Source organism: Vulpes lagopus, chromosome 4 (genome assembly GCF_018345385.1).
Source record: "Vulpes lagopus strain Blue_001 chromosome 4, ASM1834538v1, whole genome shotgun sequence".
Lineage (NCBI taxonomy): Eukaryota > Metazoa > Chordata > Mammalia > Carnivora > Canidae > Vulpes > Vulpes lagopus.
Genome location: NC_054827.1, coordinates 108,899,393 through 108,926,686, shown reverse-complemented (window position 1 = coordinate 108,926,686; position 27,294 = coordinate 108,899,393). Strand labels below are relative to the sequence as shown.

The 27,294-nt window shown below is 42.9% G+C and overlaps 1 protein-coding gene across 2 annotated transcripts in view; it reads left to right on the top strand.

Annotated features, from left to right (window-relative positions):
• Positions 1-27,294, top strand: part of SV2B (synaptic vesicle glycoprotein 2B) — a 174,248-nt gene that overhangs the window by 119,459 nt on the left and 27,495 nt on the right. For both annotated transcript variants that reach the window (XM_041753804.1, XM_041753803.1), the window contains exons 3-8: positions 11,428-11,608; positions 11,897-12,048; positions 18,898-19,031; positions 20,339-20,428; positions 26,136-26,246; positions 27,027-27,115. In XM_041753804.1, the coding sequence (XP_041609738.1) occupies positions 11,428-11,608; positions 11,897-12,048; positions 18,898-19,031; positions 20,339-20,428; positions 26,136-26,246; positions 27,027-27,115 (757 nt within the window). The remainder of the gene's footprint in view (positions 1-11,427; positions 11,609-11,896; positions 12,049-18,897; positions 19,032-20,338; positions 20,429-26,135; positions 26,247-27,026; positions 27,116-27,294) is intronic.

Genomic DNA, 27,294 nt, shown 5'->3' with positions numbered 1-27,294 from the left:
CCATGCAAAGAGATGAATAAAGAACATACTAAGTGAAACAAAAGCAGTATGAAGACTCTGAGATGTGAGCAGAAAAACACTACCCAGGGGGTAATTGATACCTAATAAGACAAGTTGTCATAAGAATAGAAAAAATGAAGAGATCTAAACCACAAGAAACATTTTAATGAAAATGTGAATATTCATGTTCCTAATATACTACTAAAACCTGTACAACTCTTTCTCACATAGGGTTCTTAAAGAGTGGAGGAAAATAATTGCTTTCCCAGTCAAGTGTTTTAAAAAGCAAAGAGTTTTATTTAGAAATCCATATTTCTGATGCTCTTTGAAATTCTAGAAATAGCATCTGTATTCCATAACACAGCAATTGGCTAAAGGTGGGTATGGCTGCTCCCTTTAGATGGGTGTGTATTCCCTACTAGGTATGCCTGATTGGCTTCACTCGCTTCCTGGCCTGGTCCCTGTAGGCGTCTGATTTTGCAACCCTTGGGCCAAGTGGTGAAAAGATTTCATCATTTTGGGTATTTGAAAGGATTCACAAGTCTCCACCGAGTACAATCACATAAGGCTTTTATTTAAAGACAAAGGACCAGAGAAAGATCATATAGGCAAGCACTGGGAATTCAAGACACATCCAGGCAGTCTCTCCAGGGTCCTTCTTATTCTCAGATGGACCTGTCACCAGATTGAACCACCAAGATCTGTGCAAGAAACCATCACTCTGTGATAACTCATGGTAGAAGTCCCCCCAGGGGCTGTCATGTCCCTATGGTCTTGTGATCAAGCTGGGCTGACCAATCACTTATACCACTGGAAATCATCAGTAAACAAACTGGCCCCTGAGGTTGTCAGGGGAGTTTCAGACTTAAAAAAAGCATGTCACAAATTCCATTGCTCTTATGTTTCCCAAAAGTCAGAGACAGACATCCAGGTGTCTCCAGAGAGGAAGATAGTTCTTTTCCAATCCGGCTGCAAATCAACTCTATCCTAACATAGAGGATAGTGTCCTTTGAAAACAAGGTGACCCACTTTGGTGCAAAGTGATTATACCAAAAAGGCAACTAAGTTCTGGAAGATCATGGGTTTGACTTTGGCCAATAATCAGCTGCATCACTTTCTGATCCCTTGCTGTGATGCTCAGCTTCACTCCCACCCCACTGGCCATCTGCTTGCTCAGCTATCACCCTCTTTCAGCTTGCCAGAGTTCTTGCTGTGTCCGTTCTCTGGCCCTTGCCTTGATCCACCACGTCCTATTTTCCTACCGCTTTATTTCTGCTAGATTGTGAGGTTTTTGAAAACAGAGGGCTAGGATTTATTTATCTTTATGCCCCTATGCCAGGTTCACTGACATGTAGAGAATGGGGTTTAGCAAATTTCCTTGTAAAGACTTTGGTTTCCTCTTCTGATCTTTTATCATCCAATCTTTTCTCAGCTTCTGGCTCTTGGCGATACTCCATAACTGGCTTTATTGTGATTTCCCTGGACCGGTCCACCCTCTAGAAATGACCACAGTGGCAGCCCCAACTTGGTCTTTAGTGGAATGGCCAAGGGATTGTTGGGTCTCCCTGGGTAATGATCACATCTGAGACACCCACAGTACCAGAACAACTATCAGAGATGTCATAATTCTACTGGCTTTAGCCCAGGTGACACCCTCCATTGCCTCCCTCACTTCCTCTCACCTGCTATGGGAGGTACCTGAAGGGAAGCTTTGTTTTTTAAAGAGATCTCTAGTGTGGTAGTATGTGAATAAGGCAATTTCAAGATTCTCACAGTATTCTCAGGAAATGCTTCTTGAAGCCTCTTGTTTCTGGTGTGAAAGAAAATTGAGGTAAGTGCCAGGTACCACTTTGCCCCAGGGCTAATGGACAGAAGCCTTATTAGTGACTTGAATCCTTTCTGTTACCATTGCTCCCACCATGGCTATGGGCCTATCTTCTGCTCACCAAAGACATGGCCAGGGATCTGAGGCCTGGTCTCCTCATAGGCTCATAGCTTGGCCCAGAATATTGCCTCATGACTTAAACTTGGTCACACACTGCTGGGACAATGAAGTCTCCAGGCTGCCTAGCAGGGTCTTTATTTCCCCTAAGTATGGTTGAAGAGAGAACTGCTTCCTGATTTAAGATCTTACCCTTACTCTATGTTGCTGAAACAAGGAGCTTCTCTCTCTCAGACTCCCCAATCTGTCTGCAGACTTCTACCTTTGGACCTGTTGGCCACACCCAGAACCTAGAACTTCCAGAAGAGGTAATTCTACTCTTCCTTAGGGCTGTGGCTTCTACTGAGCAGAAGGACCAGATGAAAATGAGTGTGATGCATCCTCAGGCAGAGTGACAAATGCCTTATCCAACCCAGGTGTCCCTGAATAGTCCTGGTGTATCTTCTCTTGAGGGTTACCCTGATCTGAGCCATGGATGAATCACTCAACTGCAAACCTGGATTTCTTCCATCAGATATCAGAAAACTTTACTTAGATATTTTAATAATTGTGATCAGAGAGGAAAACTCTTAATCTCAAATTCCTCACCTGTTAATGAATATATTAGTACTCCCCTCATGTTGTTGGAATGACAAGTTGAAATTGTAACCTATGTCACCTACTATAGTACTTAGCATGTGATAGGAGCTGAACAGATACTAGTTCCTTTGTCCTTCCTTTCTCATCTGCCCATTTGTTTTTAAATAAATATGTGACATTTGGAAAAGAATTCCAACTTTTGATAGATAAGGAAAGTCAACCTACTACCAAAGATTCATTCACTTGAGTTTATTGGACACATGAAGTACTAGAAAAGTCCAACACCGTGATTGCCAGATTTGTTTTCACTTGACAAGTTGTTAAAGCCAAACCTTTTCTGTGCCAAGTACCTGGATCCAAAAGAAAGTGTTTATTCATCCCAGAAGTTTCCAAGCATCTACATGTCATACATACACAGCACTTGGCTAACTTAACCTAATGCATCTGATTTCATGGAGGTGTGCAGATAGATAGCCTGAAATTCTTCCATGACTTAATACCAAAATGAGATGTCACTAGGGGATTCCTGTATACATGAAATCTTTATGAAATTAACTTCCCAGACCCTAGTCCAAGAAAATATCACCCTTTAAAAAGGTATGTTTGTTTGAATAATAAAGAGATGGAATGGAGATAGTTCATTTGGGAGGTACTAATTTTGATCCTTGCAAAGCATGTATGTATAGTCCAATAAATGAGTGGTTGCAAGGAAAGGAAGCTTAGAATCTTCCCAGGATAATTAATGGATTTAATTTCCATGTATTCAAGAAAAAAAGTTAGAAATGGCTTCTTTGTCCTTGGTTAATTGTATACTTCATCCCACTGCCTCCAATGCTCAGAGAGTATATTCACAAAAAGCATCTCTAGAGATTGCAAGAGGTTTGTGATGTAGATCAGCTCTCTGGAAGGAAATTTGGCATCATGTCTCAGGAACCACAAACTCACTGAGCCCCTTTGACCTCATGATTTCATTTCTTGGAATCAATTCTGACCCCATGACAGACAAGGACATATGCATAAAGATGTTCTTTGTAGAGTTATTTAGCAAATGGAAAATAGGTCATGAAACTTCTAATACAGAATAGTCTCAATTATGTAGAGTATGTAGTTGCATGTGTACAAGTACAAATACAAAGAGTAACACAGGCTATCACAATAGCTTTGGGTGGATGGCATGATGGACAATTTTTGCGTTCACTTTTGTACATTTTTTTGTATTTTTCAGATTTTTCCATCTGAACAGCATTGCTGCTGCCTGCCAGCCTCCGAGCTAGATGCTAGAGACACAGAGAGAATTTCACTCAAACAAAACCAACACAGTCCTTTCCTCTAGGGGTCTGCAGTCTGAGGGACTGGACAGATATTGAACAAATGAGTGTATAATAGCAAACAGATACATGTGATAGGAAAGAAGGAGCGGTATGTTGCAGAAGTACCAGCAGGGAGGAGAGAATTTCCTTTGGAACAGGGCGTCAGGAAACTATGGCTTCTTTTTTGTTTTTACATTTTTAAAGGATTATAAAGAAAAAAGGAAGAAGAAGATGTCACTGAGACCATAGGAAATCTGCAAAGTAAATTATTTACAAGTGAAAGATTTTTTTTCCTCTGCCCCTTTAACAGAAAAGGTTTGTTGAGTTCTAGTTTGGAATATCAGGGATGCCTCTCTAAGGAGATGACAATCAATCTGGCAGCTTAAATATGAGTTAGCAAAAGGAAAAAACAATTCCCAGAAAAGTTTCCTTAGAGGAAACTTGAAAAATGTTGTAGTTAAAAAAAGCTTTTTATTGGAACCTGGCTTCCTCTTCAGGTAGGGAGGAAGGGAGGTGCGTTTAAAGGGCGTGCTACTATAAATAAATTTCTTCTGCTAGTCTCTGTTCCCTTGCCTCCAATTCCTTTAAAATATGATTGGTTTGACTTTAAAATACCACCAACTTATTTTCATTTTTCTAACCCTGGGCTTTCTTAGGTCACAGCCAGTTCTATGCTGCGCTGCTCCTAAGGACAATAGCAACTTTGATTAATTGTGCATTTACTTTTGTGCTAGCATCCTGCTAGCATCCTGCTAGGGTGCTTCCAATCCACTGTGCTGTGTCATGCTAACAACTCCACAAGATGAGCACTAAGCACTATCATCTGACTTTTACAAAGAAGGAACAAGGATCCGAGAAGCTGAATGGGTTGCCTCTGGTCATGCTGTGGGTAATTGGTGGAACCGGGACTGGGAACTGGATCATCTCTCTTTCAGGATTGGTCTCTTCTTTTTTATGGCGCCTCTTGCTCATTGTGGGCTCCTCTTTCTTCCATGGAGACATATTTCATTTCCTCTGTGGTGTTATCACCCATTAAAACTTCCTCTCACCCTCCCACATCCCCTTCCCTTTACCCTTATCAACCCTACTCTGAAAGTAGCAATTTTTGCTTATGATTTTCTTAAAATGCTCATTTATTGTGGGAGGGGAGATTTCCTTAATCTGCCATTGAGCTTGTTGAGGGGAACTGAAGAATAATAGACTTTCTCACTTTCTAGCTAGTCCCTTATCTGCTTTGTGCTAAAGTAATTTTTGATAACTCCATTACATTTCAGTTTTCCAAATTTATTGTCTTAATTTCTTCTGCTAAAGACAAATTTTAAATGCATTTAATAGCACAGCCATTTCAGAGGCATTGTTAATTTTATATTTCTCTTCTCTGTGGATTGGCCCCTCTTCCCTTCATTCGTCCTTGTCGTAGCCTTCCAACAAGTGCAGGGGAAGAAAAGCTTCTTCCCTCAGCCCTCCCAGGCTGGAGGCCCAGTGAATTAAACTGACAAAAGATTGATTAGCAAGAGAAAAACCATTTATTAGCACATGTCTTACACTGGAGTCATTCAAAGGGATGGTTAGGACTTGGCTTTTATTTTTTATTTTTATTAATTTTTAAAATATTTTATTCATTTATTCATGAGAGAGAGAGAGGGAGAGAAGCAGAGGCACAGGCAGAGGGAGAAGCAGGCTCCATGCAGGGAGCCGGACATGGGACTCCATCCCGGGTCTCCAGGATCACGCCCTGGGCTGAAGGTGGCGCTAAACCGCTGAGCCTCCAGGGCTGCCCAGGACTTGGGTTTTAGATAGGAACTTCACAAAGAACAAAGAACTTGGAAAGAAGAACTTCCAAAGAACTTGGAAAGAAGGAACAAGACAAAAGAGCAGGGTTGTAGGCTTCCCTGGGTGGCAAACGGGGCAAACTAATGGAAGATTGTTTTGGTTTTTATTATCATTTTTAATTTTTTAAAATTTTTGATTCACATTGTTTTAAAAAAATTTTTATTTAACTTTAATTAATTAACATAATGTCTAATTGGTTTCAGAGGCAGAAGTTGGGAATTCATCAGTCTTACATAATATCCAGTGCTCATTCCATCACATGCCCCCCTTAATGTTGTTTTAGGAAGCTTCGTTATGTCCATCCTTCTTTGTGCTGTCTCTGGGCTGGCAAGAGTCTGTGGTGATGAAACGCCTAGGCCTGCTTTTAGGCAAATATGCAGGAGGGCAGGGAGCTTTCTTTTGGAATGTGCTGTTTCTCAACCATCTTCAGCTTAAAATAATCCTTAGACCAAAGTGGCACTTTTTGGGGCTGCGTATTCTGATCCCCGACAATGGCATCTTGAAAAGCTTTTCTTATTCTTTCTAGTTCTTCCTCTGCCTTGGACAGTGAGTAGCAAAAGCCCCAGGCTAGGAGCCAGGACAGCAGAATCGCAGTGCCAGCAGGTCCTGAGCCAGCAGGGAATTTCCAGGAGAGTCACTGACCAGATCTGGGGCTCAGCAGCCTCAGCCAGTAAAGAAAGGGAATTGGATCCCAAACCGAATCTCTGTGATACATCAGTTTGCCGATGTACCTGGATCGGTCAGAGTATAGTCAGTTACTAGAATAGACAGAATTTAATATAAGAAATTTTTAGCAGGGTGAGTAAAATGTGTTTATAAAGTATACTGAGATAGTGACTGCAGGGAGCAGCTGCCACCCTAGGACTGTGGGAAGAAAGGGAAGAGAATGGAATTACTCTGCCTCAAAATGCTCAGAGAAGGGAGCTCATGGAGCTATAATTCAGATCTCTGGAAGTGGGGGGACCCTTCCTGGCTGGTGTTGGTGTGGGAGAAGAGGGGAGGGCAGGATGTGGTTGGTTCTGCTAATTGGATTCAGCTGCTCCCATGTGGAACAGCATTGCTGCTGCCTGGTGAATAACGCTGAAGTGGAAGTCATAGGAACAGAAAGCACAGGTCCCTTCTTCCTGCTCCAGCCTTTCAGCCTCTCTCTCTCTCTCTCTCTCTCTCTCTCTCTCTCTCTACTGCCTCCCTATTGCCAGGGCCTAGCAGTGACTGGCTGGCAACGCACAGGTGTTTATGGACCAAGTAGGTGCTGAATAACAACTGGCACAAAGTCCATCGCTGAGATTGCACACTGATGGTTCTACTGGCCATGTGTCATCCATAGACATGTCTTGTGTGGGCTTCACAATAGTTTGATCAAACATATGTCACTGGGTTTATTTCCAAAATCCGAACATGTTCTTCCTGGGAAAACCACACAACTTCATCATTCATGATTTATATTTTTGAAAGACAAATGAATAGGAAGGCAGCTTGGAAATTATCTAGTAATCAGTTTACACATGCGGTGGTAAGGCCCTCAGAGAGTGTGAGAATTTCCTCCCAAATCTCACAATCATTGAAGGACATTTTGAGATTCTAAGGCCAGAATTCTCATCACTATCCCCTCACTGTGCTTCCAGGAAGATAGGTATGCTATGGCCTCCCATTGCTCAGACTGTGGTCCATGGATCAGCAACATCAGTCTTGTTAGAAATGCATAATCTTAGGCACCTGGGTGGCACAGTTGGTTGAGCGTCTGACTCTTGATTTTGCCTCAGGCCATGATCTCAGGGTCATGAGATGGAGCCCCACGACGGGCTCCACACTGGGCATGCAGCCTGCTTAAGATTCTCTTCCACCCCCTCCCTTTGCCCACTCCCCCATTCCAGCTAGCATGCTTGCTTTCTCTCTCTCTCATTTAAAAAAAAATGGAGAATCTCAGACCCCACATCTGACTTACTGAATCAGAGTCTGATTTCACTAAGATCCTTCCATGATTTGTATGTGCACAGTAGCATTTGAGAAGTGCTAAAGATAGCTTTACTGGAAAAAGAAAAACAAACTTTAACTGGATACTAGTGTTTTTCTCATCTCATGAGAGACCAGGGTGGGACCAGGGCATAGGGTGTACAGACTGGTTCTCAGCAAGTCTCCTGACCACTCCTCTGATTTCTCTTCTTCCTTCCTCCCAATTTATAGGCCCACATACATGGTGCAAACAGCAACATGCACACATATAACTACACATGCATGGATCAAAAAATCATAGGTTTTTTCTCTTTCTCTCTTACATGCATGCATGCACACCAATGAGCCATTTATGGTGTGCCCTTTGCTCTACCTCCTAGCCCCAATCCCTTACCAGGTTCCCCCATGTACACTCTGCTCTACTCACATTGAACTACTCTAACATTGTTGCCCAAACATATCAGGTGTTCTTTTTGTCTCCCTGTCTTTTGCATGTGCTGCCTGCCACTGCCTGTGATGCACTACCCCAACCACCAAGATAGAAACCTGAATAACTTCTGTTTGTCCTTCACCAGCAACTCAATGACTTTCTTTTGGAAGCCTTCCCACATTGAGTGAGGTGCATCCAGACTGTGCTCTTTCTCCATTTTGCATATTACCTGACATACGCCTTTATTGGAATGTTCTTTCTCACCAGGAGATAATCACATAATTTACTGTTTATCTCCTTGAAAGGAAGGAACCATGCCCCACTCTGAGGGTGAGCAAACACAGAAATAATAAACTAATACAAAGCTAAGAAATCTATCTGATGCTTATCTATAAAGAACAGTAAAGGGTAGTAGCTAAAGCCTCGACTCTGAGGTTGGAATTCCCAGATTACAATCTTCATACTTCCACTAGTTGTGTAACCTTGGGGAACCACTTTACCTCTCTGTGAATCAGTTTCCTCCTTTACAAAACAGGGACAGAAGTGGTATCCACTGAGTTGTTATAAGCATTATATGGGACCAACAATGCCTGTGAAATGGTTCACATGGAGCCAGGCTAGTAGCGAGTGCTCACTCTGTGTTTGCTACCTCGGTGCTATGAGTTGATATATTAGGCTCTAATGACCTATTGCTGGATTACTCACTGTCTTAAAGCATCCATAACACTTACTTTGCAATTTGGGTAAGGATCTCTTCCTCCCTCCCTTCATCCTCTCTTCCTTCCTTTCAATATCTTTTTCTTTATTCCAAACGTTATTGACCACATATCATGAGAGAACCACCAGGTATTTGTTGGCTGAATGGGGTATTGGAAATTCTTGACAAGGAGTTGAGCTGAAGCCAACAAATTTTGGGAGCTGAATAGATATAACTTGGAAAAAGATGTTCCCTCTCTGCTCTGGTCTAGAATTCTAAATTACCAAGTACAAAGGACTTGGGTAAAACCCCACTTTGAGTTGGGCTGGTGGTGACATCCCAGTAGTCTATCCAGAAGGACAGGGCATCTCAGGTATGGGGCTCCTGACTATGGCCAGCATGTTGGTAGGTTACCTAAGTCAGAGGAAATAGAATCCAGTTCTTTCCTGGGGAGAACCTGGCTAGGCATAGACAGAGTTTGGGTCTTTCCCAATTGGTTGGGATATGAGATGCTAATCAGAAACTAGCATGGGGATCAGGATCACAGTCATGAGCCAGTTATGAGGACTGAAACCATGAAGTGAAAGTAACAGGGAGGCTGCAGTCTGACCTTCAATCAGGCTTATCTGGTGGGCACGGGGATGGCAGCAGCAGATGAGTGAGTAAGGCATCACTCACTCATCAGTGAGTAAGGCAGTTCTGCTGGACATGGCTCACGATGGCTAAGAACTGAGCAAGATTAAGTCTGCAGGGAACTAGATATTGGACTCTTGGTTGGTCAGGGCTGGATAGCAGATAAAATCATAGTCTAGCAGAGCACACTGACTCACACGTTATTACAACACAGCATGACATATACTGAGTTGTGTTTGCAAGTCTTTACTCATTTTCTGAAACACAAGTGTTGGTGACTTAATATTAGTAGGAAATTGCTCATTACATTTTTGGAGCTTTGGGCTGGGAAACTGGTGAAATAGAGAGGAGGAGGTGTCCTCACTCTATTACTTCTCTGTGGATCCTTCAAGTATGCAGAGAAATGGCAGATCAGGAGCACAGGCTCAGTAATTTCCCTTAGATATCCCCATTGTTGGCTTCCTTAAGGTCTTTGTCCAAATGTCCCATCTCAGTGAGGGCCTCCTGAACTATCTTCTTTAAAATTGCTACCTCCCAGCCTGGATCTCCCTGTTCCCGTCCTTCACATTATTTTTCTCTAGAACTCTTATCAGTTCCCCACTAACCGTATATTTTGCTCATGTATTTATTATCTCTTTTCCCCTAAATGGAATGTAAGCTCTGTGAAGGCAGGGATTTTCATGTGTTTCTACCTCACTGTATCCCCAGTAACTACAAGAGTGCTTACCTAATAACAGACATTTAATAGATACTTTGTAGACCCGTTGACATATTCCATGAAGTAACAGCATACACCGAAATATAAAAGGAAATAGCATCTTACATAGTGTTGAGCTATGTAAAGGCTAAGAGTTACAATCCAGGTAAGTGAAGGAAATCTTCACGAAAGCTATTGACAATATCAAAGTTTATCATTTCTTTTCATCTCATAGAATAAGACGATAAAACAATGAACTCTGTCATTGGGAAGATAAAACAGAGCATAGTTAAATCTTTCCTTTTGGGGACCAGCCTTCAAGTTGATTAATCAGCTAATTGAAGCTCTTTGCTTTATGTCGGCCCTTCCTGACACACATCTGCATAAATAAAGCATCTGTATGTCCAAAAGCTTCCTTTCTGTGAAAGATAATTTGTGTTCATCGTTTGATTTACAGTTAAGGCTGGGTGAAAGGATCCTTCCATAATATGCATTCAGCATTTTCTCCTCACGAAGGATGGTCTGCAAAGTTTCCTTCAGAGAAGTAGTAAATCACATATGGACTTAGCACAGTTGTTGATAATTAGTAAGCACTCACTATTTATCAGGAAGGAATCATCCACATGCTTTTGGAGATGTGCCATGTCTGTCAGGATGCTGACTTTCACTGGAACACCATAAACATGTCAACAATAATATATTTATATGATACCTTAAATTGACTGATCTTATTATTAGAAGGCAAGTAGAAGTTACACGTGTTAAAGACAGGACAGCTCATTGCTTGTCTCTTCTGCATTCCCCTAAGAAATCTGAACATTGGTTGTAGTGTGGAGAAGATCTTTTTTGGAACAATAAAATAGCCAGGCTTATTGGTAATTGCTACTTTACACTTGTACATTTTTCTTCCTTCCCATGTTCCTTCCACCCTTTTGGCCTTTTCCCTGGAAATTCTCTCTTTAAACCTACCCCTGCAGGTAGAGATTTTTATACACAAACATTCTTTTTCACTTAAAAATAAAATGACAGCACTGCCTTCTGCAGATTATGCCTCTAAAAGAGTCATCTTCAAGAAAGGTACATCAGACCGAGCTATGGTTGATCTATTTTAGTATGTGCACATATGTATCAATCTGTGAGGCTATTTTTTTGAATAGCATTCTTAAGGATTTGAGTCTGTACCATACTTCTAATTTGCCACGAACATCTGTTATAGTCCACCTTTTATGTCTTTGACATGAAATTTCTAGAATACATAAAAATGGGCATTGGATTTTCTAGCACATTGCATGGTTTCTAATGTTTTGTATCTTCTTTCCACCCTCTCTTCTCTTTTTCCTTTCACCCTCACAGGGCTGATTGTCTACCTAGGAATGATGGCGGGGGCCTTCGTCCTGGGAGGCCTGGCAGATAAGCTGGGGAGGAAGAGAGTCCTCAGCATGTCTCTGGCCCTCAATGCTTCCTTCGCCTCTCTCTCCTCCTTCGTGCAGGGATATGGAGCCTTCCTCTTCTGCCGTCTCCTCTCAGGCATAGGGTATGTACATGCAGGGCTTTGCTAGACCCTTGTAGACCGTCCTGCTACTCTAGCTCTGAGTGGTACCTCCAGAAAACCTTGGACTGAGTTTTGTATTTGACTTCCAAGATACTGTATTAAAGTTGAACCTTAGAAAAGGTTGTAAAGTCAGTGTGTAAGGTCACATAACCCGGCACTGCCTTGGCTGCTCTTTCAAACTCACAAAGGAGGAGTATAAAGTAACTAGGTTTCTGGCATGACCATTTTTAGTGTTATGACTTGATTCTTTTTGGCATCTTATTTTCGCAGGATCGGGGGTGCTCTGCCCATTGTTTTTGCCTATTTTTCTGAATTCTTATCTCGTGAGAAGCGAGGAGAACATCTTAGTTGGCTGGGCATCTTCTGGATGACGGGGGGCATCTATGCATCTGCCATGGCTTGGAGCATCATTCCACACTACGGTGAGTGCACTGCCTTCAGATAGCCCAGGGGCCCTTGTTACTATGGAACCTGCAGCCAACATTTCCTGTCCTTAACCTTATTCCCCATACTCACACACAGTTCCCTTTTATACCTTTGATCTTTCTATAGAACTTCCAATACTGGATACACATCACTAATTTCAATATACATGTCTTTCTGGAAATAATACAAACTGTTCTTCTTGCCTCCCTCCCTCCCTCCCTCCCTCTCTCCATTCCTTTCTTCTTTACTTCCTTTTATTTGAAAGAATTTCAATCTTTACCTCCCTAGCCCTCCTCCCACAGGCATAAAGTTAGGCTTCGGGAACCCCATTTATAGATGATGGAACAGAAGTCAAGAGAAATTGGTGACTTGGCTAAGGTCAGGTCCCCGGCATGACCTTGACTTGATGCTCTGCCTGCCTCCTACCCCCATGTAGTACTTTCCACTCTAGTGCCTGCTGTCACTCTTGTTTGGCTGCCGAAGTGGAGAGCCCTTACAGACAAGGTCTTGGATTCAGCCGGGACAATTTTATTATCCTGGGTAATTGCAAAAACCGGATTCTCTGGACAGAGACCTGGCAATGTTTACTTTCACAATTGGTTTTGTTAAGAGTAAAGTAGGGAGAAGGCAGCAGTTTTGAATTTGATTATGTCTTTTGAGCATCCTGGGCAATAACTGCCATCGCGTCCTTCAAGTTTTTTTTTTTTTTGTAAACCACCAATTACGGGTATAGGCTTTGTCATCATTTAGAAACCTGCAGACCTAGAAGGGTAGCAGGTAACTGCCCTGAAGCTAACCAACATTTTTCTACCCATTCACCTCCTTGGTGTCTTTGAAACCTCATCCTCTGTGTATTTGCAGGTGATGGAGGTTCCATGTATATTTCTTTAAGAAGCAGCTTTAGTGTAGACAATGCCTACTTTATTAGTTAAGGTGGTCCTGGGTGCATTATTCTGGTAATCTGATAAACCCTGAAATCTCAGTGGTTTAACACAACAAAAGTTTCCCCACTTGTAAAGTATGGCGAATGTTTCTGATCTGCAGGTGGCTCTGCTTCATCGGTAATATTGGGGCTCAGACTCCTTCCTACATGTGATTCCACTGTCTTCAACATGTGGCTTGAAGTCTCTGGTTGGGGAAAGAGCATGGGCAGTTCTAGATGGAAGGCTCTGAAAGGCACGCTGGGAAATGGAATGTGTCCTCCCTGCTTACAACTCACTGGCCCCAAATCTGTAATCTGATCACCCCTACTGCCAAGGACACTTGGCAATGTAATCTTGTTGTGTGTCCATAAACGGATTTGGGAACAAGTAATCTTTGTCCTGTCTAGTCTTTGAGAACCCACTGGGTTTCATCTAAGAAACAGAGAAGAAATATGAACAAGAATAATGAAATAAACAGCTAAAGAGTTTTCCAGATAATTCTGTCACCAAAAGCAATTCTCCATCATTTTTAGATACAAAATCATATTACTCCTAACATCATTTCTGCACTCTGTCTAGCACCCGAACACACACTTTAATGATCCCTGTACTGTGCTGTGGGTTATATGGGTCAGAGGAATCACTTCCCCTCTCCCCAGTTCTTGCTGTAACATCATTTATACTGTTAACTGGTCCAACTGTGTGAGTGCTAAGAAACTATTTCCACATTTAAATTAAATGAGTAAAAAAAAAAAATCCTTTTTTGGGGGGGGGGGCATGGACGACAAGTAAAATCTGAATAAAAGCTGAGTCAAAATAGTGGTGGTGTGTGACTGGGGATAAGTCCCTCCACCTTGTCTGGTGTCTTCCTTTACCTATAAGGAGAGAGAAGGAAGCAAAAGAGCAGACTGTAGATATTGTGCCAGCCCTCACCTTCAGTAATTCCTGAGATGCAAAGAGCAGTGCAGAGAATATATTTAAAACAATTCTTGGGCACCTGGGTGGCTCAATTGTTGACCATCTGCCTTTGGCTCAGGTCGTGATCCCAGGGCCCTGGGATTAAGTCACATGTCAGACTCCCTGTGTGGGGCCTGCTTCTCCCTCTGCTTATGTCTCTGCTTCTCTGTGTGTCTCTCGTGAATAAATAAATAAATAAAATATTTAAAACGATTCTTACACTTGAGCTAGCTTCCCTCCTGATAACATTAACAATGTCAGCCTCCTTATTTGCAGACTGCTTGTTCCCTAAGGGAAGCTTGCGGTCCCACCTGACCAGAGAACCTCGACTGGCTAGGTTTAGGTCATGTTCCCACCTCAACCAATCACTACACTCCAGAGGATGCTGGGTCCTGATTGGTTTCCGGATACTTCCTTCCTCAAATCCAGCAGGGGTGGGGATGGGATAGGGTCAGTCCCACCAATATCAGGTGGCCGAGCACAGTGGAGCCCTCCTGGTGTGGGGTGTTGTGACAGGGGCCATGCACAACAGTTACTACATGCTGCATCGCTTTTTCATTCTGCTTTACACACACAAGCACACACTCCCATCTGAGGGTATGGCTGCTAAGGAAGTGATACAAAGATTTAGGCTGGGAGTGTGTTGACCAAGACTGAATGGGATGCCCATGGCAGAGGGGCCACATGGCTGCTGACTGGCCACTGCTGGCCGACATCAGGGCTTGTGGATCAATTATTTTACCCCAAACGTACAAGATATTTTTCCTGTTTGTATGCTTGTATGAAATCTGTGACTTTTATGTCCAATTTTAAGATCCAAGCCTCTAGGGCACCTGGGTGGCTCAGTGGTTGAGTGTCTGCCTTTGGCTCAGGTGTGATTCCGGGTTTCTGGGATTGAGTCCCACATTGGGCTCCCCACAAGGAGCCTACTTCTCCCTCTGCCTATGTCTCTGCCTCTCTCTGTGTCTCTCAGGAATACATAAATAAATCTTAAAAAGAAAAAAGATCCAAACCACTTGGGCAATTGGGTTTCATTGAAACAAGCATTAGCTGGGGGAAACCCACCCTTAGAAACATGGTGTTCTAGAATCACAGCGTAACAGGAGTGATTATTCATTTTAAGCCTCATTTTACCAGGACCAGATGTTGTGTCCACAGTGAACCATACATTTGATGATATTTCTCAATGTGCCCAAGATGTTAATCCTCTAACACCCCTCCACTCAGCAGGGACAAATGCCAGTGTGACAACAGAAAAGGAGACTGATGTTTGTGGATGGCTTGTGCAACCCACTTAATCGCTTTTGCAGGAATGAAGTGATGGGAGGTCTTGGCACCAGGAATTTGGGTGACTGAGTCATTGAGAAAGAAAATTACAAAACTCAGAATGTTTTCTTGGGAACTCATGGTCACAGCCCAGAAAAAAAAATTGGATATATTATGGAAGGTTAATTCCCATTGTAGTCAGCACCACCAGCTGTTTGTGAAATCCTGATGGAGAAAAGTAGGGCAAGCTAAAAGATCAGTGAACAGAACAATCCCTGTCTCCAAATTAATAGTTGTTCCATGTATTTGGAAGCAGTTCACTATTTAATTTTATTTAATTTAAAGTCCCAAAGATCTGCCTAATGAATGCAATAAATGCAGATTACTAAAATCACCATAAAAATCATAGAGGCATTAGGGAGTAACGTATTTGGGATAATTTACACATATTATCATAAAGAAAAAAATTTGTCTCAAGAAGAATACTTTATAAACGTACCCACTTCTGCTGTCCTTCCCTCATTATCCACCTGAGTTTGACTGCTACGTAGTTTTGATCAACTTGACTTCTAATTACTCCAGAGTAGCTTTTGATATGAGCTGCAAGATGTGTAAATATTACTATGGTTTTATCTTCCTCTTTCTAGTGTTACTGTCAGGAGAAATGAAAGGTTTCTTAATTAAAATGAAAACAAACAAACCCCAGGGAGAGCATGCTGTGCAAAAAGAGATTTGATTTTGGTTGAGAAAGTTGGATGATGTGTGTGTTGTGTGGACAAATGTGTCACAGCAGCTTCAGTCCCACATTTTTCCACCTGGGGTTCCCTCTGGCAAGTCCTTCAATAGCACAGAGTAGGAAATATCAGCAGAAACAGCAGTGCAAGTAGAGTGATTTGAAGCACGAGTTAAGAGTCAAGGGCAAGTAGAAATGGTCAAAACACAATGAGAGTAATAGAGCATTCAAGACACTCACTGCCCAGTTGGCCACATGATATATTTTTATGCATAGACATTTCATTTTATTGTGCTTCACAGATAGTAAATGGAATAGAGATTTTATGTCCCAATAATGATTACCCTCTGAACTTTAGAAATAAATATATTCATTTATACAGTTTTTAAAAAAGATTTTATTTATTCCTGAGAGACACAGAGAGAGGCAGAGACACAGGCAGAGGGTGAAGCAGGCTCCCTGCAGTGAGCCTGATGTGGGACTCGATCCCAGACCCCGGGATCACAACCTGAGCCAAAAGCAGATGCTCAACCACTGAGCCACCCAGATGTCCTCCATTTATAGTTTTGTCTTTTTAAAAAAAATGCTGTTGGAATGGTCTTCAGAGCTACTTTGAGTGGCATGAGAAAACCAAGCCATTTTAGAGCCTTGGATTATTTATTTATTCAAATATTTATTTATTTATTTATTTATTTATTTATTTATTTATTGCATGAGTAGGGAGAGGGTCTGGGGTGTGACAATCCGGAGCGCGGCCTCATCAGGCACAGAACGCCGTCTCTTTCAAACCCAGAGCCATGGGCACCTCTAACTGTGCAGTCCTGCTGGCCCCAAATAACATATGCAGCCCCCGGCCCCTATCCTCCCTACCGCCCCTCCTCCTTTTTACGTTGAAGAGTTCTCTCTAATAAAATCGGGTAATAAGCAAAAAAAAAAAAAAAAAAAAGGGAGGGATAGAATCTCAAGTAGATTCCCCACTGAGTATGGAGCCCAATGTGGGGCCCAATCTCATGACCCTGAGATCATGACCCAAGCCAAAATCAAGGGTCAGATGCTTAACACACTGAGCCACCCAGATGCCCCTTAACCTTGGGTTGTTTTTTTTTAAGAAGCATTATTTTGCTGACCCTTGCTGATGTTCATCTATTTCAGTCAACAACTTTGGTACTAAATGTAAATTAGCTATTTCTAAGCAAACCAAATCTACTCTCAAAGCAGATGAATTATTATTGATTGGCAGGAGCTTTTGCACTTATCAGATCTGTGGTGATATTGCTACCTGCATTCTACAGCTGTGAAAACCCACCAACCCAGTAATGATATGAGAAAACCAGGATTTCTACTTTGATCTCATGACTACAGAAATCTAGGCTCTTTCCACTGTGCTACCCATTCCATAAAGGAGGGACTTCTGTGACCCATGAGGATATTTGAAATAATGTTTTGTAGATACAGAGGCAATTTCTAAAAATGAATTTTAGAAATGTTTTCAAGAGGCACCTGGGTAGCTCAGTTGGTTAAACATCTGCTTTTAGCTCAGGTCATGATCCCGGGGTCCTGGGGTCAAGCCCCACCACGTTGGGTTCTCTGCTCATTGGGGAGTCTGTCTCTCTTCTCTGCCACTTCCAATTACCACTGTGCTCTCTCTCTAATAAATAAATAAATAAAATATTTTTTTAAAAAAGAAATGCCTCCAATAACGAATGCTGAGTAGGAGCTCTCCATTTCAGTGATGATAGAATTTGTTTGAATTTAGAAGCCCTGTCTCCTTAAAATTAAAAAAAAATTAATATAGGCATACCTTGGAGATATGGGTTCGGTTGCAGACCACCCCAATAAAGCAAATATCACAGTATAATGAATCAAATAAATTATTTGGTTTCCTAGGGCATCTAATAGTAGTTATGTTTACATCAAACTGTAGTCTACTAAGTGTGCAAATAGCATTATGTCTAAAAAAAGTACATACCTTAATTTTAAAAATGCTGCTAAAAAAGCTAACCATCATCTGAGCTCTTGGCAAGTAGTAACAACTGATCACAGATCACCATAACAAATATAATAATAATACAAAAGTTTGAAAGGTTTTGAAAATTGCCAAAATGCGATGCAGAGACACAAAGTGAGTGAATGCTGATAGAAAAGTGACACCAATAGACTTGCTCCATGCAAGGTTGACACAAACCTTCAATTTGTAAAAAATGATATATCTGTGACGCACAATAAAATGAGATGTGCCTATAGTATGACTGATAGTGCTTTTCAGAGTGTGATCCTGAACCCTTTGCATTAGAATCAGCTGGGGCTGGTACTGCCGTTTGACCTGGGTAAGAGGGATCCTGGTCATAAGGCCCTGATCTGGCTTTCTTTCCCCTGATGCATGATCATCCTCTTTTCCATTCAGATCATGCTCTGGGTACTCAGAACTGAGAAGATCCCACTAAACTCAAGGAATCATGACAAGGATACCCATTGTCACCGAGGTGGCGTGTGATGTGTTCACATGTGTCAACATGAGGCCCCTTCACTCCGTGGGAGGGGCTAGGAGAAAAAAATGAAAGGGGTCTTGCAAGGGTGGGTCACGGCCTAGCCTTCTGGCTCCTTATTTGTCAAGGCAAGGGGATAGAACATCTGTCATTTAACAGTTTGTTAACTTAAAGTTTAATGAATATAGAGAAATATGGGATGCTGCCTCCATGTGTACTCTTGCCCAAAGCCCTGTGAATGTCAGATCTGGCCAACCCTGGGGGGAGGTTCTTGAGATGCACATTGCCAGTGCCTATCCAGACTTCTGCATCAGAAGCTTCGGGGCAGTCAAGGGTTTGCATTTTATTTATTTATTAATTTTTTATTTTTTAAGGGTTTGCATTTTAACTTGCTCCCCAGGTGATGCTCTCATGCCCTCATTGGAGAACCAGGCTTTAAGGTTACTCTAAGATAATGTCAGAAATCCCCTGTCTTCACAGGCTGGGGCTTCAGCATGGGCACCAATTACCACTTCCACAGCTGGAGGGTGTTTGTCATCATCTGCGCTCTGCCCTGTACTGTGTCCATGGTGGCCCTGAGATTCATGCCAGAGAGTCCAAGGTTCCTGCTAGAGGTGAGTCAGGCCCCTGACCCCACACCACCCCCCATGAGAGAGCAATAGCCCTTTGGCCCCACCTCCTCTCCCACTGGCATGTTGCAAACTCCCCCCATGTCAACCCACCTGGCCCATCATTACATCTGGTTTCATTGCCGGCTGTGATGGCTGCCTACCCTGGATTCACAGACTGTCAGAGACAGAGGGGGGCCCTCTGATGCTGCTTCCAGCACCCACCCTCTCTAGGAACTCTTCAAAGCTGTGAGATTTTTTTTTCAACTTGCTGCAATAAGATCTGTGGGGAAAACTTGCGTTGCCTCCAAGCCCTTCAGGACTCTTGACCAGCCAGGACCCTTCCCCATGGGAAAGCCACTCCTGGTATCTTGAGAAGAGTCTTTCCAACCTGGGGGGGGGGGCTGCTTGTGGCTGCAGTGATCAGACAGAGGGGGCTGGCAGGGGAGCAATAGGACTCTTTTGTGTCTCCTTCTAGATCTTTCTACAGAGTGACCATCCTTGTCAAATTCCCTTTTGTCCCATTGATCAGGGGCAGGCACTGCAGGAAGGCTTTTTTAACCAGGGATATACCAAAAGTTACCCTTTGTGGTATACTAGTTTCCTAAGGCTGCTGTGACAAAGGACTAAGTTGCAAACTGAGTAGCTTCAGATAACAGAAATTGTGTCACAATTCCGGAGGCTGGAAACTAAGGCATCAGCAGGGCCATGTTCCCTCTGAAGTCTGTAGGGGGAGTCCTCCTTTGCCTCTTCCAGCTTCCAGTGCTTTGCTGGCAATTACTTGGCTCTTGGCTGCACCACTATGCTTCCTGCCTGGGCCATCTCTGGCGTTCTCCTGGCTTCTTATAAGGACACCAGTCGAACTAGATTAGGGGCCCACCCCTACTCCCATATGATCTCATTTTAATTATATTTACAGTAACCCTATTTCCAAATAGGGCCATATTCCAAGGTACCAGGGGCTGGGGGTGGGGACACAATTCAATCCATTACATGTTGTTTCTCTGCTTTCTCTTTTGGGGAAGAATATGGCTTCCACCCAGCAGTCATTCAACCTTCGGACTAGTAGGGTTGTACTATGTAGTGGAAATAGCACTGTAATAATGTAATAACTGCCTCATGTTTACACCGTGGAGGCACCACCTTAGTATCCTTCCAAGATCGGCTGGGGACAGAGACTCGTCCTGGTCTTTCACAAGCCCTAGTTGGCAGTGTATTCATGTCTAATCACCTCACACTCCGGGTTGGATGTGCAGGGTTTCCACCCCCCATCAGCAAAGGATTTCTTATCCGTCTTTCTTTGCTTTAACCAGATGGGCAAACACGATGAAGCCTGGATGATTCTCAAGCAAGTCCATGACACCAACATGAGGGCTAAAGGGGCCCCGGAGAAGGTGTTCACGGTGAGTGTGTGGCACCTATGCCAGCAAGAGGGGGCCTCCCCTCTTTACTTTTTTGGCTTGCTAAAAATATTAATTTTATTATATTAGTATGATGTTATATTAATCTGACAAAGAAATGTATCAAAGGGAGAATAAAACCCCTGACATTCCTATTATGGTGTCATAATTATTTGTTCATTTTGATAGATATCCTTCTTATAACTGCTAATTGTTCAAAAAATCACTGAAAGAAAAAATTAGCTGTATTCATATGGGGATAAGCATATGTATATATGTTTACAGCTACATATTTGTTTGTTTTTCAGAGAGAGAGAGAGTATGTGGGAGCAGGGTGGGAGGGGCAGAGGGAGAGGGAGAGAAAGAGAATCTTAAGCAGGTTCTGTGCTCAGCACACGGGGCTTGATCCCAAGACCCTGAGATCAGGACCTGAGCTGAAATCAAGAGTCAGATGATTAACCAACCAAGTCACCCAGGCGCCCCTGCATCTACATGTTTTTAAAGAGTACTCATAAGCATTCTGTATGTTGTCTCATGACATTCATAATTATCATTTTAATAAACATTAAAGTTGGGAACATTAACACAGTCTTCCTAAACATGTCCTGAATACTAGAAATTTATTTACCCTGTTTTATTACCTAGTTCCTATTAATACTGTTTCAGTGAACCTTCATGCAACACACATAGTTCCTTCCCCTTGATGTTCTAGGTTTGTTTTCCAAGATAGACTCCTAGAAATAAAATGACTGGCTTAGAAAGCACTAGTATTTTTATAGCTCATGAGTTATATTGCCAGATTGCATTTCAATAGGGTTTTGCCAGTCTACAGTGCCATAAGCAGCAGGATAACCATTTCTCTCCACCCTTACCAGCATTGGCTCTTAGCCTGAATTTCGTTTCTTGCTAGTTTAAAAAGTGAAAAACCAGTGAGTGACAATTTCTATAAAGATGTCCTGTTAGTTACCAAGATCTGTGCTCTGCCCTGCCTCCCTCCACAAACCCTGGGGCCAAGGAGGAATTCCTGCTTTGGGTCCTTGTTTTGCATAACTTCCTTTCAGGCTGACTTCAAATCCATTTCCACTAGGAAGCCCTCTTGTGTTAACCCCTTCCCACTCCAATTCACTTGTTTTGCTTCTTTGGCCTCAGCTGTTGATCTTGGACAAGACACTTGTCCTTGTTAACCGTTGCTTGGAAGCCCTGATGCTCAGGCAGGATTATGTGGCAGCTAAGAATCCACAGCCTGGAGCCAGACAGTCTGGTCCAAATCCCAGTTTTGATACTTTCTAGCTATGTGGCCTTAGGCAAGTTACTCCCTCTGCCTCAGTTTCCTTATTGGGAACAGAAGGATAATAATAGCTGTAAATATGGTCATGGTAAGGATTGAATAAAGTACCTGAACCACTGCCTGCCTTGGAGTAGGGGCTACATAGATGTCAACTATTATTCAAAACCGTTATGACATATTTTTTCTTAAATTAACTCAAGCAATAAATTTTACTGCCTATTTCTCTCAATTCCAGTGCTCCTAAAAATATCTAAAATATGGGACCGGTGCTTTCTTTTGACATTTATTAAGAAGCACAACTAACAGATCAAAGATGTTAAGGGCGTAGATGGTTCTTCCAAGCTCCCTATCTCCACTGCTGTCCTTGGTGGATTGTAATGCTGCAGCTGGACGGCAGGTGTGGGCACCAGATGTTCGCGGGCTCCCCCCACACCAGGGCTTGGGTGTGCTTGGCTCGGTCCCATCCCCGCCCCTACCCATTCCATAGATTGCCCTTCAAACTCCTGCTTGTTCCCAAGAGACATCTTCATGGTCTTCTGTCTCTGCCTCAAGGTTCTGAATCCACATCAGCTGCATTGGATTGTGGGCCACATCAATCTGGTACGGAACACACATGTTGACACGTAGACACATACAGACACAAAGACACATGAACACATCCAGACACACAGATCCAAACTCACACACATCATGCATATAGGCACACAGACACATGTATACAGACCCACACATACAGATACACACGCACACACACACACAGACACAAACATCATGCATATAGACACACAGACACATATATATACTGAAACATGCACACACACACAGATACAGACGCATAAACACAGGCACATCCAGACACACACATCACACATACACACAGACACATGAATACAGACACATGCATGCACATAGACATGAAGACACAAACACACAGACATATCTCACTTATACCAAGCATTTGTGAGTTTAATAATCTTTGTGACAATTTGAGGAGCTTCCTCCCTGTCCCATTCCCCCTCCTTTCCTCCTCCTTTCTAGTTTTCCCTCTTTCCCCTGCCCTCCCTGTGGAATAGTGAATTTTCCTTAGCTGGCACAGGGCAGGCTGCTGCTCCTCCCTGGCATTCCCGAGCCCCTCAAGTAGACTATTAGCGTATCTATTCCAAGCAAACCCAGAGCTCTCCTGGGAGGAGTCCTGATGGATGATTGCTCTCCATCTCATTTGTATGTCTGTCCCCACCTGCCCAAAGTGACTGTAAACTCTTCCTGGCCTTCGTCTTACCCACGTGGCCATGCAGCATCTCACCCCCAGTGGCTTCCCCGTCTGTTGCTTCTGGAAGACCCACTTCTAAACCAAATGCGTGGGCTTGCCAGACTGGGAGTCCTTTTTAGAAAAGTGATCCCACATTCTCTCCTCACAACAGGTTTATTGTTAAGCAGCCTGATTTTGAAGAATGAGGTCTTACTTAGTTTGGAAATCAGTAAAGCCTCCAGTTTGCAAAGGCAAAAGCTCAGCCTTTCACTTCAGCACTAGAGCCCCTCACCTCTGGGATGGATATGCATCCCGAGGAAGAAGAGTTCAGGCAGGGCTCCTGCAGCAGGAATGTGAACTGTAGGTGGGCAGTTTCTCTTACCCCAACCTGCATGCCAGCCATACGTTCTCAGGCATCACCTCTGCTTTTAGTAGTTTTCATCTAATAGGAAAGAGAATCAGAAAGAATAAAAATCAGGATCAGAATCATCTAACAAGAAAGAAATTCAGAAAGGTTGTGGCTTCAGCATTGGTAATCACATTAATTAGGTAGAAATAGATGAGTGGATGGGAAAAAGGGAAAGAAAAGAAAGAAACAACCATAAAGTGTTGACTGGCCAGAGAGCAGAGGCTGTCGGGGAGTGAACTCCTGCTACATGGGGTTAACTGCTTTGCTCCCGAATGCTCCCCACAGTAAATAATGAATGCATCCTTGAATGTATGTACTCGGGAGCCTGGCGGAAAGCAACAGATGATAGGGTCCTCACCTTCATCTTTGAGCAGCTGGGGTTCAGGACACCTACCCCAAAATGTGGCACCTTGGCATAGTGAATATCATAAGCTGAAGGAGTTCGAAACAGTGATAGAAGCCGGAAGGTTACTCTGACCTCTCCACAGTCACCCTTCTTCTGGAACAGGTCATAGATCTCCTGTGTGAAGTGACTGTTTATGCAGCCTTCTTGATCTCTCCACCCATCTCTGGTGATAAGAAAGTCTTCTTCCTGGTAGAGGGACAAACTTTCTTTCTCCCCAGTTACTTCTTCACCATTTGCTACTCTTAGCTCACACCCCTTTGTCTTGTCGATTCTTCACAAATTTATTGTTTCATGGTCTAAAAGAGACAAAAGCTTTCTGCCCTGGTCACTTCATCAAGCCTTCATTCTCTTCAGAAGGCTCCCTTGTCCATGTTAAAATTCAATAAAATGTGTAGGCTTTTCTCCTGTTATTCAGGCTTTTCTCCTTTGTCAGTTTAATTTTCAGACCCAGCCTAGGATGCTGGAAGAGGTTAGGGAAACTTCTTCATCCCCTACAAAGCCCCAGATTTCAGCCATCCCATTTGCTGGCTCCCTCAAGAGCTTCTAAACTGCTACCTGGCAAGTGTCCCCAATAGAATGTTCTGCAGGGCTGGGGTGAACACAGGCCATATTCTGATTTAGACCCAATCAAGGACAAGTATCCTAGTTAATTGTAAACTAGAGCAATTTTGCTTGATGTTGTCAAATACACTCACTCCCAAATACCTAGGGAATAGAATGTTATTTTCCCTAGGAACTATGAAAGGAAAAAAATTGCATTTGAGTGGATATCTTAATGCTTTGGAGTATGATATTTGACATGCTTCCTGATTTGGTTTCAGCCTTGTCCTCTGGCTTCTTTTGGCTGCTTTGGAGAGTTCATGGTCTCCCTGGGGGTATCTGATAACATGAAGCCCAGCTCCAGCCGAGAGTTCTGTTGCAGGGTCTGTGCATTCATTCTCCTGTGTCCTTGTCAAAGCTAGGCAAAGAGATTTGCAAAGGGCGCACAGCTGCAGATGGGATGACATGCCCAGGAGGCTCTCAGCATGCTCATGTACCTCCAATTTTAGGAAGAACACTGATGCTTTCACCAGATTCTCAAAGGGGCATGAAGCCCTCCCCAAAGTTTAATAACTACTGTTTCTAGGTTAGAAAAGCATAGCTGTGCCATTCTGGTCCTAGTGCTCAGAGTTAATGAGTCTGTTGTCCACACCCAGGAGCTCTTTCTTTTCCTGTGGATTACCAGCCTTATTTCCGTATCTCTTCCCATCTCCTCACAATCTCATATGGCTGAAGAAGGCAATAGAGACATTCCTACGACTAAAACAATTTTCCCTAGACAAAAGTTTGTTGGACGGGGTGATGGAAACTCTGAATTTTTTGAGTGTGCTCCTCTATTTTTCTCTGAATGTCTGCAAGCATGTATCTTCCCAACTTGGCTAAAAAAGTGTACCTGTGGTTGGGGATCTCCTTAAGATGATGGTTAGTTACAGAATACACTGGTTGCTTTAAACATTGTTTAACTTGACAATCACTGTCTTCGTGAGTCAGAATTGCTCATTGGGGCTACCTGCTGACATTAGACAAGTCAACACTTTCCAGGGTCCTTTCGGCGGAGCACTGAGACATATAACCTTATCCTCACTCCCCATTTCTTTGATTTCCACTAGGAAAGCCAGAGACAGCCAGGAGGACATGATATCTCTTATTCTGCTGTGTTTTAAAAATAGCTTACGTAGTAGGGCATATGGGTGGCTTAGTTGGTGAATCAGCCAACTCTTGATTTCAGCTTGGGTCATGATCTCAAGGTCCTGGGATTGAGGCCTGTGTCCAGCTCTGTGCTAAGCAGGGAGTCTGCTTGAGGATTCTCTATCTGTCCTCTCCTTGAGCCCCTCCCACTGCTTGCAAGCTCTCTCTCTCTCTTTACCTCCCCCTCAAATATACAAATCTTAAAAAAAAATCTTAAACAGCAACCTCCTTGTCTAACATACACACTATTGTTTACATTGTTTCTGTGATGTTAATTGTTAATACCAATTATGGATAGCCTTGGTGAATTTTAAGGTGGAGTGAACTTTACTGTGGGCAAATCACATATACATGGGAATTCAGCATATTATGACTGATGAATATAAATTTCTCAAAAGCATGATCTGGTGAAAAGGTGGGTTCATCTTGTCTGCAGTGGGACTTATCTCTCTGAGCAAGATCCCAAAGAGAGGCCATATACATCTTTGGTTAAGAATCACTGACCTAGAGGGTCATTCAAGGTTCCTGTAGCCCTTGATAAGTAATAGAAACTCAGTTACATTAAACTAAACATTGAAAAGTCTGACACAGAGTGGGGTTAAGATTCCCTAGACTATCTTTGTTTTGCAGGTTTCCCACATCAAAACTCCCAAGCAAATGGATGAATTCATTGAGATCCAAAGTTCAACAGGAACTTGGTACCAGCGCTGTCTGGTCAGGTTCAAGACCACTTTCAAGCAGGTATGATTGGGTACATGTGAGAGATGAGAGAGAGGATGTCTAGAAATCTGTAACTTTGGTGGATGAAGGATAAAGACCCTGAACACCCCCATCAACCCAAGGCAGTGTGATAGGAGGAAGTGCCTTGGATGGGGATGCTTGGGACACAGCTTGTGCCTGCTTCTTATTCACTGTGTGACTTGAGCCACAAACTCTCTAAACCTTCATTTCTTTTCTTTGCTCTTCCTTCCCAAGGCAGAAATTTTGAATGCAGGTGAAATGTCTACTCTTAAACATCCCTCTCTCTACATAATCCATAGGAAGAAAGGAATGAGTGAAATAGATGGCCCTTTGAGGTGTGTTGGTGGTTTCTGAGAAGGTGTCTGTGAAGGGCAAGGTCATTTCCCTAGAAGTGACTCCTTTAGGCAACTCAGCTGTTGGGCACTGAGGCAGCCAATGAATGGTTTAATGGTTATTAAATGTTAGGAATATCACCTATTTCCAGAGGCAAGAAGCAGAGCTCACTACTCAAGTTTATCCAGTGTCTCGAAATCTCAACCCAGTGCTTTTAATGATGGATTATTGTGTTCCCAGGGAAGATCCCCCGGGACTGTTATGTTGGAGGTCAAGGCCAGGCAGTAAGAAAAGAAGAAGCTTTGTTATTTGAACAGAATTGCTGCCTCTGGGAGATCACGATTGTCCATTCTCTCATGGGGGTCCTAGGAAATTTATCAGAAAATCCTAGAAATGAGCTTTCAAGTCTCAAGTCTCTTGCTTTAATAACCCTTCTGTGGGTTGCAGGTCTGGGATAATGCTCTGTACTGTGTGATGGGGCCCTACAGGATGAACACACTGATTCTGGCTGTGATCTGGTTCACCATGGCTCTAAGGTAAATTCTATCTCACTTAACTCCATTAATTTCCCTATGCCTCCAGCGCCTCATCTGTAAAGCAGAGATTACAATTAGTTCTAACTCATAGAGTTTGGATGCTTTGGGCTGCAAGTAACAGGCAACCCACATGTCTTGTCCTTTGTAACAAGAATTCCATAGAGAGGCAGGCTCCATGT